Consider the following 15,262-nt stretch of genomic DNA (forward strand, 5'->3'; position numbering starts at 1 on the left):
CCATTTTGTGTCAGAGCCTTTCGATGAACATACCAACTAAGCGTGGAGTTTGAAAATGCTTATTTTACTACATATTTTCAAACGGCTTGAATTGTCATAAACGTGAGCGATATGGCAATTTTATTGCATACTTTAAGAATACGTATGAGCCATATTCCTGATTGATTTTTAATTTTACTCCTTGCCAGGGGCTGTAAATCGTGTCTTTCTACTTACCTGGAGGCAGCCCAGGCAGCATGGAGGTAGATTTGTTATTCAATTAAAAAAAATAAAAAAAATTGCTTTAATCAAAATATATATTTTCAATTAAAAAAAAGATACTTCAAAACTTTTTTCACTTCAATTATTAAAAAATCATTTCAAATCTAGAAAAAAAATATTTTTGGGGGGGAGGGGGGTTATTTTTGCATGAGTTTTTTCATTTGAAAATATATTTTTTTATTGAATCAACTTTTTGGGGATTTAATGATTTAGACAAATATCCGCACTATTGTACGGCCCAAACACAAAAAGGATTGCTTCATACAAAGAGAACAAATTTCAATTAAATCGTGAGTGTTAAAATGCAAATTTTTGAGTGTCAAATATTTTTTTTGCTTTCAAATCCTTTTTTTGTTATTGAAAAAAAAAATTATTGGATTTTTTCTTATTCTGAAAATACGATTTTTGTTTGAAGCAACTGTTTTGATGGAATAATAAAGACACAAATGTCCTAACCAAACATCTAAAAGGTTTCAATTTTTAAAAAATTCTATTATTCAAATTCAATTAAAAAAAAGAAAAGTAGTTTTTGAAGGCATTTTTTAGTCTCAAATTTTTGCACTTTTTTTCTTTGATTGAAATGACTTTTTTAAAATTTTAAATACATGCCTGTATTTTGATAAAAAAAAAAAAACACAAATCTACTTCCATACAGTAGGCCTAAAATTACATCTAATCATGACACAATAATTGGTTCTGGAAGTAGTTTCGTAACTTGAAAATTTTGTAAGTACAGACGTGTTTTCCATATAAATGCGCTTATTCGCAAAATTCAGACACAAATTGTTTATAATGCATAAAAATGCACCAAAACGTACAAATACATGTTACAGTTAGATTTCACATACATAAAATATGATTTGTGCATAATGTAAAAAAAAAAAAAAAAATGATCTAGATGTAAAAAGATATTGATATAGTACATTTTTATACTACATACTATATTCATATTTAAGCTACCTAAACAAACTTTGGACAATTTCCGTTTATTCTGCAAGGACAGCATATAAAAAAATCAAGAATATCTGAACTAAAATAGCTTATTTTACCACATTGGATTAAAAAATAAAATGTATGTAAAACAAAACACTAATATTCTAGTTTCCTACATTGATTTTATTTCAACATGTCATAGTTTGACCCGAGTTAATGGAGAGGCAGTTTCAGTGACTCCAGTGTTGAAACAGAAATGCAACAGAATTTAGGCTGATCTTGTGCTGGTCTCATTCAATTATGTTTTCATAATTGCGGCCCAATAAAAACTGGGCAGGAGGCAGTGGGTCCGCGGGCCGTGGTTTGGACACCTCAAAAAATTGTAAAAACAAATATTTTGTCATTATCAATCAGTGATGATCTAAAAATCATCAGAGGTAATATATTTTAACTCTGATTTGTTGGTAAAATGAAGACCAATGACGACACTTTTTTTTTTGTAAAATATATTTTGGTCAAAATGCGGATAGCAAAAATACAACATGTGCAATGCATTGAGAAGACAAGGCCTAAAAGAAAAGTGCAGATTTTATTTCTACACGTTCACGCCAGTTTTTGGAATGCTGCATGATGTTGCGCTTCATTGCTAAACTACCTCAAGTGCAGAGTGGAAAAACAGGCCATCACTACATCTGCATTATAACGGAATACCCAACAGGTGTATTGCTAGATTGCTCGCGCGTAAAAGATGCGGCCATTTTCAATAAGCTACAACTATAACTTTTCATTCACATAACATATATTATTGAACAATGCTTTTTTTTAATTAATAGAAAAGAAAAAAAAAAATACAACCATAATTTCTTTCCAAGCGAGTGCAGATTCAGTATACGTCACACATTTGGCACTCTTAGTATTCAACCTTCATATCTCACACAATTTTTCTGTCAAGACTGAGAAATTCCCGTTCTCACGTGCTGAGATTCATATTCACGTCCGTAAATGCCAAGCAGATTTTGGTAAAATGAAATTCATGTTAGCTTGTTGAGGTGTGGGAGTTGTATTCATGCCAGTTCAAATCGACATCCCATTAAAACACATAGGGTCACTTACAGATTTCTTTTCAAATGTTTCAGACAGTATACCGTATTTTCTGGACTATAAATTGCACTGCCCCCCCCCCCCCCCCCATACTTTATACTTAAGTGCGACTTATACAATGTTAAAATATAGATTTTTATATCTGAATCGTTATACTGGCTGACCATGAGAGGCGTGCGAAATTTCCGATTCTTAGATTATTTGCGATTCGGCCATGGAAGATTCGAGAACGATTCACAAACATCCAAATTCCGATCCAAATTCCGATTATTGAATAATACCAGGTAGATATGACGTGATCGGACCCGATCGATTGGGATGCCGATCGATCGGGTCCGATCACGTCATTTTCAAAGTATCGGAATCGGCAAAAAAATATCGGACATGCCTTTTTTTTTTAATATACAGTATGTTTTTTTTTATTAAATCGTTTTCTAATTGTATTTAACGTTACAGACATAATTTGTTACACTCATCCAGAGTCTTTAGTTTATGCCTAAGGTAGGGTTATCAAATTTATCCCGTTAACGGCGGAAATTTTTTTTCTTTCTTAATTTATCATGTTAAAATATTTAACGCAATTAATGCATGCGCTGCACGACCCACTCACGCATTGTCGCATTCAATCTGTAATGGCGCCATTTTACCTATAAATAGAGCTAAAAGGCAGCGTAAAATGAGTAGAGTGAATTTTGGCAGCTTTTGAAACATTTTTTTAATTGGCTAAAGCCTTACAATCCCTCTCCCTATCTTATGTTATTTCCCAACGCAGAGAAGATATATCAATTGGTAGCACTACGGACAGTCATGGTTCCACTTCCCATCATCCATTGGGGCATGACTACAGAATAATTTACTGAAAGCTCAACAAATACACTAGATGGCAATATTTAGTCACAATATACAAAGTCACATTTATCCTTTAAGAATTACAAGTCTTTATCCGTGGATCCCTCTCACAGAAAGAATGTTAATAATGTAAATGCCAATCTTGAGGATTTGTTGTCATAATAAACAAATACAGTACTCATGTACTGTATGTTGAATGTATATATTCGTCCGAGTTTTATTCATTTTTTTCTTAATGCATTGCCAAAATGTATATGATCGGGAAAAATTATCGGGAATGATTGGAATTTAATCGGGAGCAAAAAAAAAAAAAAAGCAATCGGATCGGGAAATATCCGGATCGGCAGATACTCAAACTAAAACGATCGGGATTGGATCGGGAGCAAAAAAACATGATCGGAACAACCCTAATACCAGGTAAAGCAGAACACAGTCAGCGCGGTCTTCGGGACGCAATGAGGAACGGACAGAGAACAAATATCATGTTCAAATTATGCCGCTAGATATAAAAATAAAAATACCTGACTGCGGCCGACAGCTGGTTCAAACAACGCCCAGTTGCTTGTTGCTACAAACATACGGCCACATATGGCTATAGTAGATATCACATATATGTAGAATTAAATGCTAAATGGCAGACGATGGCGGTGTTAGACCATATAAAGAAAACTAGATGCAAAGTGACAGACTTGCCGTTTAGTAGTTGCCGCGTTGTAAACAGCCGCCATCTTAAAGCAGCAGACTTCTCTAGAAGGCTCTGTTGTAGCGAACCTAATTCACTTTTTATCTAAAGTACTCCTAAATCGGCAAAATCTTGACGTGAATCAATCTTTAAATCATGAAACAGTTTTAAAACTGACATGTTGTAAGTAGACAGAAGGGAATTTATGGAATAACGGGAGCAATTTTATCAACTTTAACAGTTGATTCACATCATTAAATTAATTGAATGCAGTTTAAAGCTGTTGATACAGAATGGGGACTTGAGTATTTTATTTAATGTTTTTAACTATTAACTTGATACTGAAATATTAGTTTGGTTTAGCCTAATAGGATTTTTTTTTTTAACTACCGTATTTTGGAACGAATGTACAAAACATTAAAAGCAGGGGGAGGGTGGTGTGTGGTTTGGGTGACATCAATAATCAATTTATAATCGAATCAGAGCCTCTGAATCGTAATCGAATCGTTAGGTACCCAAAGATTCCCACCTCTACTGACCAGAGTAAAAAGTACCCACAACCAGCCACGAGAGGGCGCTCTTGACTTGTAATGAAGAAATGCTAGTTTATATCTCACCAAATTAGTATAGGTAGTCCCCGGGTTATCAACAAATTCCGTTTCTACGCTGGCGACGCAACCGGAATTTCTGTGTAAATCGGAATGAACCCTCCAAGTAGAACTCAAAATAATAATCCAAAAAGTCCAAAAGTATTTTGTTGAATCATGGAGGATACACTGCCCTCGGGTGGCAGAGTTGGGTCAGCTGGACAGTCCCCTTATATTACAAAGAAGCAGACTCACATAGATAAAGGATCGCTGCACTCTGGTTTGATCCACATAAGGCTGTAAGTTGTTTCAGCTAATATATGTTTGTGTATGCATTTGTAATCAACTTTACAGCTACAGTTTGTGGAGTTAAATGTGAGCGTTTTGAGATAAAAAAATGTAAATACGTTAGCATTTTTTGCATTTAAGCTAGCCGACTTTTGATAGGCAAATTAAGCTAATTTAATAAGGTTAAAAAAAATGGAGACAAAATGGCCAAAGAGAGTACTGGGTCATAAAGTCGAAATCGCGCAAGTCGAGTACTGATTTGGACTGGTTAGCTGTAATTCATGAAGATCTATGTACGTTTTCACTATAATTTGTACTTTATAAAAGTGTATTTCTCATTCCTATGGTCATTTCTAGCAATAGCTGCCACGAACAAGTCTACGTACATTATTTTGAATGGAAATATAAGAAAGTTAGGGTTGTTTTCGTCCTGTTTATGACAAATGCTCAGAAGGAATTTAAAATACACAAAGTTGCTACGTAAATCTGGACATTGTTAAATGGTCTCTGGAACCACGTGAAGGAAGATATGTGGCCTCAACGAAAGCGACATGGAATGTTTTTTAAGCTAGCTGGATGACAACTTGGTCACTGGAAACACTGTGGGGAATGTGACGCCACTACCGCTAAGTTAAGCTATGCTAACAGTACCGTTAGTGACTTGAGTTTGAGCAAAAACTGCCAGTAAAAGGTTGTGTCCGAAAGTTGGAACTGACAAAGTGGCCATTGTTGAACGTATTAGCTTGCTAAGCTAAAGGGTGCTTATGTTAGCACTAGCAGCAGAACTATTATTCGTGACAGAGTACTGTGGTTTTGACAACTATTCAATTAGTTTGGACTGGTCTTTTGTTAATGAAGTACTTTTACATACTGCGTTTGAGCTACTTTGGTACAAATGGCTGGCAACATCTGGCAAAGTCGACTTTTAGTCTTGCCTGACTAATCTATATTTTCTCCTTTGGATGATGTGTTTTTAACTAGTTTGACTTGTACTCCAGAGCGAACTGTAGTCCGGAAAATACGGTAGTTTAACTTTTGAAGAAATCTGATAAAGTGTCCATTCATTTAGTTGAAGAGCTGAAAAGTAGTAGTTTGCAAAGCTAAAGGAAGCTTATGTTAGCACTAGCAGCAGTACTCGTGACTCAGTACTGTGGTTTTGGCAATTATTGAATTTGTTTGTACCACTCTTTTTTTTACTGTAGTAGTAGTAGATTCTGCGTTTGAGCTATTTTGGACAAATTGCCAACAACATCTAGTACATATTCCTTCAAAATTTTGACCTATCAACATTTTATCTTGGACCAACGCATCATTTTGATGAGTTCGATTCATAGTCCAGCACGACCTTTAGTCCGGAAAATACAATAGTTTCACTTTTAAAGAAAGCAGACAAAGTGGCCATTTCTTGAGTTGAAGTGTAGCAGCTTGCAAAGCTAAAGGACGCTTATTTTAGCATTAGCAGCAGAACTATTATTCGTGACTAACCTCAGTGGTTTTGGCAACTATTCAATTCCTTTGAACTGCTCTTTTGTCTCTGAAGTGGTTTTACATACTGCGTTTGAGCTACTTTCGGACAAATTGCGGAAAACATCTGGTACATTGTCCTTCAAATTTCGACTTTTAGTCTAGCATGACTTATCTATGTTTTTTCCTTTGGCTGTAGCATTTTTCGACTAGTTCGACTTGTACTCCAACTGACCTATTATCCGGAAAATATGGTAGTTTTGACTTTTGAAGAAAGCTGATAAAGTGCCCATTCATTTAGTTGAAGGGCTGCAACGTAGTAGCTTGCTAAACTAAAGGATGCTTATGTTAGCACTAGTAGCAGAATTATTATTCGTGACTAAGTACAGTAGTTTTGGCAGTTATTCAATTTCTTTGAATTGCTCTTTTGTTGCTGTTGTAGTACTAGATACTTCGTTTGAGCTATTTTGGACAAATTGCCTACAACATCTAGTACATTTTCCTTGCGGATAACATCTGTTGCACTGTCCTTCAAAATGTGACTTTTCGTCTAGCGCGACTTACCCGTTTTTTCTCGTGGCTGTAGCATTTTTCGACAAGTTCGACTTGTACTCCTGAGCGACCTATAGTCCAGAAAATACGGTAGTATAACTTTTTAAGAAAGCTGATAAGGTGGCCATTCATTTAGTTGTAGGGCAGCAATGTAGTAGCTTGCTAAGCTAAAGGGTGCTAATGTTAGCACTAGCAGGAGAACAGTTATTCGTGACTGTCAATATTGTGGTTTTGGCAACTATTCAATGTTTGAACTGCTCTTTTTTTTAACTGTAGTACTACTACCCTATTTTTCGGACAATATGTCCCATTTTTTTTTTTTCTCTCCATAGTTTGGCTGGGGGTGCGACTTATACTCTTGAGCGACTTGTGTGTGATATTATTAACACATTTTTATATCATTTCACATGTTATTTTGGTGTTTTGGAGTCACACTGAATGTTTGGTAAACTTATTAGCATGTTCTTTATGCTATAGTTATCTGAATAACTCTTAATAGCGATGTTACTTTAACATACTGGCCACGTTCACATTTCGTTGTTCACGCGTCAGGGAATATTATACTGTACACTTATTCAGCATGATGTTCTCTATTGTATTTTTTGTTTAAATTGCCTTTAAAGATGACATATCTGTTCTATGTGTTGGATTTTATCAAGTAAATTTCCCCCCAAAATGCGACTTATACTCCAGTGCGACTTATATGTTTTTTTCCTCTTTGTTAGGCATTTTATGTCTGGGGCGACTTATACTCAGGTGCGACTTATAGTCCGAAAAATACGGTAATTTCTGTGTTTGAGCTATTTTGGACAAATTGCCGAGAACATCTAGTACACTTTCCTTCAAAATTTCGACTTACCTACATATTATCTTGGGCCGACGCATCATTTTGACTAGTTCGATTCATATTCCAGCACAACCTTTAGTCCGGAAAATACAGTATTGAACTCGTTTGAACTGCTCTTTTGTTGCTGAAGTAGTACTGAAAACAGCGTTTTGAGCTACTTTGGTACAAATAGCGGGCAACATCTGACAAATTTGACTTTTAGTCTACCACGACTTATCTATGTTTTTTCCTTTGGCTGACACATTTTTTTTTTCGACAAGTTGGATTCATACTCCAGCACGAACCATAGTCCGGAAAATACGGTAGTTTGACTTTTGAAGAAAGCTGGCAAAGTGGCCATTTATTGAGTTGAAGTGCTGCAACGTAGTGGCTTGCTAAGCTAAAGGGCGCTTATTATTAGCACTAGCAGCTGCACTGTTATTTCTGACTGCAACATTTTGGCAGCTATTCAATTCATTTGTCACTTAAGTAATACTAGTGACTGTGTGAGCTATTTCGCAACAAATGGCAGACGACATATGGCACGTTTTCTTCCCAAAACTTGTCTTAAAATCCAGTGTTATCTATCCATGTTTTTTTTTCTTTGTCTCACGTATTTTAGGACTAGTTCGATTTATCATCCAGAGCGATTTATAGTCCCGAAAATACGTGCTCAGTTACCGTATATACCGTTTGAAAGGAATCGCAATAGCAAATTTTGTAGATAACTATAAAGCACGATAACCAGTTATCAACGACGGAAGTGTATTGTTGCACTTCTGGCACACATATCACGTTAGCGTTATGATAAAATATGAAAGCAAACTTTTTCACATCTGGTGTGACAATACATAATCCAATGCGAGTCATCATCCTTCATGTCAAAAATTACTGCCGGCCTGTTTTCATATTTTGTTTGTTTTGTCCACTGTAAGTTTCCGATTTCTGCGTTGAGGCTTATGCAAAAATGTTGGAGATGAAGTCCCGGAACCGTTTGGCGTACTGCTCGGGGTGTACGGTGGAGATTTCGGCACCCGCCTGTGACACAACAGAGACTCAAGATCATCAGATATTCGGGACGGAATCCAGATAGCGTCGTCTTTCCCGCCTCCCGCGTCCTACTCACCCCGTGTTTGACAGTTTTGGCTGCGTGGGCGGCTTTCTTCTTGGTGTCATACTGAGTTAGGACATCAATCAGGCCCATGAAGTAGACCTCCCTCTGGGGGGCGCCTGCAACAACAAAGTACAATGTTAGAGAGCTATTTGTCTTCCCCAAGGGCAAGTTACGGGGTGTAAAAATGAAGACGGCCACAAGGTAAACATAAGCGAAATGTCGTTTTCTAAGTGGTATTGGAAACATATTCAAACACAAATATATTTCATCCAAATATTCAGTCATTCTTATTCTTATCAGGATAGCCAAAGACAAAAATATTCGATCACTACTAGGCATGTGCCGGTATGAGATTTTGACAGTACGATAACCGTGGGCAAAAATACCACTGTTTGACGGTATCACGGTATTGCAATTATAGCTCCAAAATGTGATATTTAGAGATGTATGGGTTATTTTTTTTTTTTTTTTTCCATTGAACAGGATTTTTTTTTTTTTAAATTTCAGAACATAATTGCAAATTGGAACATCATTATATTGTTTAAATTATCAATAAAAAAATATATATATTTTAAATAAAATTAAAATAAATATAACTTATAGCAGGCATGTCCAAAGTCTGGCCCGGGGGCCAAATGCGGCCCTTGGTCAAATGTTATCCGGCCCCCAGCCTCTGTCATAAAATCAATAACATCTGGCCCGCACACAGACTTAATAAATTGGTCAGCAGTACTGCAACCAGCATATGAAGTAGCTTACACACTAAATGCTGCTCCTCATTTACCCACTAAAAGGCAGCAGCACTTTAACCCTTTATTGCCAAATGTATCACATTTGATACACCTAAAATTTCAGGATTTTCAGACTAATTTAGAATTTTGACATTTCTTTTTGGAAAAAAAATGATGGATGCAAGTCAACATGCATCTGCAGGTTAAGAAAAAAACATGATTTAGCATAGGTTATAGATATTAGAGCGCTTATTACACATATTCATTTTGACTTTTCACAAATTTGAAAAAAAGGTTTCATTAGGACCTTATTTTTCAAATTTTGGGATTCTCTGATAATTGCTTCATGTTGCAGGTATTTAAGGGCTAAGCAACATTACTCCGTGTGACCCTCTACTTCCAATTTTCCAAAATGGCGACAATCAACAAAAAAAAAGTTGACTGTGACGGCCGACTCTTCAAGGATAGGTGGAAATTGGACTATTTCTTCACAAAAATACGCAACAACTGTGTCTTGCCTAATTTGCAAAGAGACAGTCGCTGTTTTTAAAGATTTCAATGTGAGGCGATATTACCAAACAAGACACGCTGACATGTACGACAAGATTACAGGGAAGATACGCAGCGAGAAATTGAAGCAACTTGAAGCAATTTTAATTTCACAGCAGTAGTATTTCGCAAGAGCCCGAGAGTCGAAAGAGAACGCCGCAAAGGCTAGTTGCGAGATTGTTGAAATGATTCATTAAAAATAAATAATAAAGCAAATGTGACAGACTGAATGGCTTGCTAGATTTTGCTTAAATATATTGTTCTACGTAAAGGACGTCAGCCAAGGTCGGCCCCCCACATTTTTACCAACCCAAATCTGGCCCCCTTTGCAAAAAGTTTGGATACCCCTGACTTATAGACTATATCCACAGCCACAGCTCAAGTTGCTCAAGATTAGAGCAAGAACAAAATAATTTCCATAAAAAAGTAAAAACACTTTTGAATAATTTTTTTAAAAAATTCTACTGCATGACTTTTTTTTGAGGGTGGAAAAGCTCAAGTGAAGTTTCGCCATTTTCAGCCACTGTGTCGGCTCTAGTCTACATGATGTCATGCCTATGTGTTAAAAAACAAAGAATTCATTTGTTAATAAGTTAAAAATGTATAAGTTTAAAGTGTAAATATTGTTGTGGAAAGGTTTCATCTAAACAAACAAAAAAAATAAAACATTGGGAGTGAGACCTCTCCTTGATCCAGCGAACGTGGATTTGTGCTTAGGGCAAGAGCATCTTTCGCAATTAGCGATCTTTGATGCTATCCCCTTTTCCCCTTCATTCAAGCGAATCAAGCTTGTTTTCTCACTCTGCGGCTGTAACACTCGACGAAGTTGCTCTCCCAGCTAAGCCTAGGCTAACATTCGTCTTTGTAAGCTTTTAGTTAGTTTGTATATTGAATTTGAAAGGAAAATGTGTGTTTTGTTTTTGGCGAACTTTTCCATGGTGCTAATCTGTTGAAGCTACTCACACATGGAAAAATACAATTGTACAATGTTTTTAATGTATTCATTTTGTATATTACACTTACCACGATTTGAGAGCTCAATAAATTGAAGAAAAGTACACCTTATGTTTGGAGTATTTGTTTTTGGGTTCACTGGCTGTCTAGCCGATAGCGGCACTTTCACACACAGCAACAAACGGGAGGGGGTGAGCGCTGCCGCGCCAAGCCACTTCTGGCTGCATTTTTGACACATGAAAAATAGCGAATACCGTACTACGGTCTGACGGAAAATGTTAGTGGTTTGGAAACTACGACCTTTTCACACCACGGTAAACCGTTTAGCTTCTCTTCGAGATTCAGGCAACCTCTCCTGCAGCCATTGCAATAACTCATCGACTTGTACGGGCTTCTACAGTCCCTGACAAAAGTCTCGTCGCTTAGCCATTTTGCAGAAACAATTGCTTATAACCTGACTTTTAATTATTCAATTGGTTTCAGGAATGGCTCATATGAAAGCCAAGACCCTCCCAAATCAGGTTGAATGTACAAAAATATATTTGTTTCACTGAAAAAAGATTTGATCACTTAATGAAGACATAAAGGTCATTTTGGCAAGACAAGTTTTGTCGCCTACAGAAAGTAGTGTGAAAATTGAACAAAAAATGTACTTCAAATTAGGGCTGTCAAAATTATCGCGTTAAAGGGCGGTAATTAATTTTTTTAACTATTCACGTTAAAATACTTTACGCAATTAACACACATGCCCCGCTCAAACAGATTAAAATGACAGCACAGTGCAATGTCCACTTGTTACTTGTGTTTTTTGGAGTTTTGTCGCCCTCTGCTGGCGCTTGGGTGCAACTGATTTTATGGGATTCAGCACCCATGAGCATTGTGTAATTTAATTATTGACATCAACAATGGCGGGCTACTAGTTTATTTTTTGATTGAAAATTTATATCCATCTTGTGTCTTATCTTTCCATTCCAACAATAATTTACAGAAAAATATGGCATATTTTATAGATGGTTTGAATTGCGATTAATTACGATTATTTAATTTTTAAGCTGTAATTAACTCGATTGAAATTTTTAATCGTTTGACAGCCCTACCTCAAATACAAAAATATGTTAAATGAGCCAATTAAGTAGTGGTGCTGTGAGATCCAAATTTAATATTTTGTATGACTTCCATGGGCTTGAAGGACTGCATCCATGCGGTTGGGCAAGGAATCATACAATTTATTGATGAAGTCATCAGGAACATCAAAGAAAGCAGTCTTGCATGCCTCCCAGAGTTCATCAACATTCTTGGGTTTCGTCTTCCATGCTTCCTCTTTCATCCTGTTCATGTCTAGTAGTGACTGGGCTGGCCAGTCCTGGAGGATCTTGATCTTCTTTGCCTTGAGGAACTTTGAGGTAGAGATTGAAGTGTGCAATGGAGCACAATCTTGCTTCAGAATTTGTCCCTTTTCATGGTTAAGAGTGTAAGAGGCAGCTGAGATTTGTTGATATTTCAGACTATTTATGTTGCCTTCCACCCTGCAGATCTCTCGCACACCCCCATACTGGATGTGACCCCAGACCATGATTTTGCCACCACCAAACTTGACTGTTTTCTGAGTGAATCTCTGATCCATGCGGGCTCCAGTAGGTCTCCTACAATATTTCCGGCGACTGTGGTGTAATTCAATGGAAAATTCATCTGAAAAGTCCACCTTTTGCCACTTTTCCAGCGTCCATCCTTTTGACAGGCTGTGGGCCTTGGCAAATGCCACACGTTTTTTTAATCATCTGCATCCAGAGGGATAAATAGTCTGAAATATCAACAAACCTTAGTTGCCTCTTACATTCCTAACCATAAAAAGGGACAAATTCTGCAGCAGGATGCATACTTCAATCTTTACCTCAAAGTTCCTCAAGGCAAAGAAGTTCAAGATCGTCCAGGACTGGCAAGCCCAGTCACCGGACATGAACATCATTGAGCATGTCTGTGGTAGGATGAAAAAGGAAGCATGGAAGATGAAACCCAAGAATGTTGATGAACTCTGGGAGGCATGCAAGACCTGCTTTGATGTTCCTGATGACTTTATCAATAAATTGTATGAATCCTTGCCGAAGCCCATGGAAGTCATACAAAATATTAAATTTGGATCTCACAGCACCACCACTTAATTCACTTATGTAACATATTTTTATATTTGAAGTACATTTTTGTTCAATTTTTACACTACTTTCTGTAGGCGACAAAACCTTTGTCTTGCCAAAATTTGACCTTTATGTCTTCATTAAATGATCAATATTTTTTCAGTGAAACAAATATATTTTTGTACATTCAACATCATTTGGGAGGGTCTTAGCTTTCTTATGAGCCATTTCTGAAACCAATCGAATTAATAAAAAGTCAGCTTAGCAATTGTTTGTACAAAATAGATAAACGACAAGACTTTTGTCAGGGACCGTACAATATGTACAGAGACGCGCGCACTCACCGGGGCAGCTCCTAACAGCGTAGACGTCCACGTAGGGGTCAAACTCGCCGGCTCCGAGAGGCTTGTAGCACGACATGTAACCGGCGATCCCCTCCGGAGACGTGCCGTAAGAGCCCACTGCGGGTCCGCCGGGCGCCAGGCCGTTCTCCGCTTCTTGTTCTTCTTCGTTGGAAACCTCTTCGCCTTCTTCCTCCTCCCGTTCGGCTCGGCCCAAATCGTGGATACCCAGCAGCAGACTGTAATCCATGATCTTTAGCTTCACCAGGAACTGGGCACAAATGGATGCTTGTCAAACATGCCGAGCTTTCTTATCAGCAAGGGTTGAAAGAGAACGGGAAAAAAAATAAATAAAAACTTCACCTTTATGAAATGTTACTCTTGTAAAAGTACTTGATTTAGTCTTCTGAGTGTGTGTTTGGGGGGTTTAGTAAAACAAATGGGAAACAAGACTATACTTGTCTTAACGATTAACTAAACGTAACGATCACCTATATCTGTCTCCACTTTAGCTCCTTTGAGGCTCTAAACTTAGGGATCCCCAATTTTTTTTTTCTGAGGTCCAAGAATCTTATATTCAGACTACATTGTTTCATTTCTCATCTTTAACACTAGATGGAGAGCAAATCAACAGGAATCCAAATAATGTCGATTATTTTCTGAAATTCGTACTTGTGTTGCCACTAGAGCTGGGAATCTTTGGGCACCTAACGATTCAATTAAGATTACGATTCAGAGGCTCCGATTCGATTATAAAACGATTATTGATGCACCCCCCTCCTTTTTTTTGTTTTAAGTTTTGTACATTAGTTCCAAAATTGTTCAAAAATACTCTCAGGCTAAACCAAACTACTATTTCAGTATCAAGTTAACATATAGCAGTAAACAAATATACAAAAATAACATTAAATAAAAAAACTCCCGTCCCCATTCTGTATCAACAGCTTTAAACTACATTCAATTAATTTAATGTTGTGAATCAACCGTTAAAGTTGTTAAAATTGCTCCCGTTATTCCATAATTTCCCTTTTGTCTACTTTTGACATGTGAAAGTTTTAAAACTATTTTAAAGATAGATTCAAGTCAATATTTTACCGATTTAGGAGTATTTTAGATAAAAAGTTAATTAGGTTTGCTTGGAAGGTTCGCTACAACAGCCTTGCAGGGAAGTGTACTGCTTTAAGATGGCGGCCGTTTACTAACCCCTGCATCTAGCTTTTTGTAGGTGTGCTGCTAACGCTACCGAATCTGAATTGCATCTAGTCCTATATAACAGGGGTTCCCAACCTATTCCACTAAGGCACACTGTGGGTGCAGGATTTCATTCTTACCAAACAAGATGACAACACTTTTTCCCCAATCTGGTGTTTTACAAGTGCAATCAGTTGATTGCAGTCAGGTGTGGCTTGTTTTAGCAGAAGCCTCATTGGTTCAACTGTCTCTGCTGGATCGGCTGGAACAAAAACCAGGACCCACAGTGTGCCTTGAGGACTGGGTTGAAAACCCCTGCTATATAAATGATATCTACCGTAACATTATGTAGCTGTACTTGTAGCAGCTTTTCGGCAGCAGTCAGGTATGTTGTTTTGTTTTTTTATCTCGTGGCATGAGTTGAGCTAGAGCCATGAGTTGAGCGTTGGCATTACCCGAGGGGCCGGTTAATGAGAAGCATGATGTTTAGCTACTCCCGCTCCGTTCCGTCCCGAAGACTGCGGGGCGCGTTGAGTGTGTTGTACTTCCGCTTTACTTGGCATATTTCAATAATCGGAATTTGGATGTTTGTGAATCGTTCTCGAATCTTCCACGGCCGAATCGCGAATAATCTAAAAATCGAAAATTTTGCACACCTCTAGTTGCCACAAAGCACCATAGCAGTGCTGCAATTTAAAGTAACTCGA

The 15,262-nt window shown here is 37.3% G+C and overlaps 1 protein-coding gene across 1 annotated transcript in view; it reads right to left on the minus strand.

The window, feature by feature from the left end:
* Positions 1 to 2,633: 2,633 nt before the first annotated feature.
* Positions 2,634 to 15,262, minus strand: part of LOC130911990 (phosphatidylinositol 5-phosphate 4-kinase type-2 gamma) — a 29,234-nt gene continuing 16,605 nt past the window's right edge. The window contains exons 8-10 of the mRNA XM_057829696.1: positions 13,368 to 13,635; positions 8,670 to 8,773; positions 2,634 to 8,581 (exon numbers count right to left, since the gene is read on the minus strand). Of these exons, the coding sequence (XP_057685679.1) occupies positions 8,501 to 8,581; positions 8,670 to 8,773; positions 13,368 to 13,635 (453 nt within the window). The 3' untranslated portion in view covers positions 2,634 to 8,500. The remainder of the gene's footprint in view (positions 8,582 to 8,669; positions 8,774 to 13,367; positions 13,636 to 15,262) is intronic.

Source organism: Corythoichthys intestinalis, chromosome 2 (assembly GCF_030265065.1).
Source record: "Corythoichthys intestinalis isolate RoL2023-P3 chromosome 2, ASM3026506v1, whole genome shotgun sequence".
In the NCBI taxonomy this organism is placed as follows: domain Eukaryota; kingdom Metazoa; phylum Chordata; class Actinopteri; order Syngnathiformes; family Syngnathidae; genus Corythoichthys; species Corythoichthys intestinalis.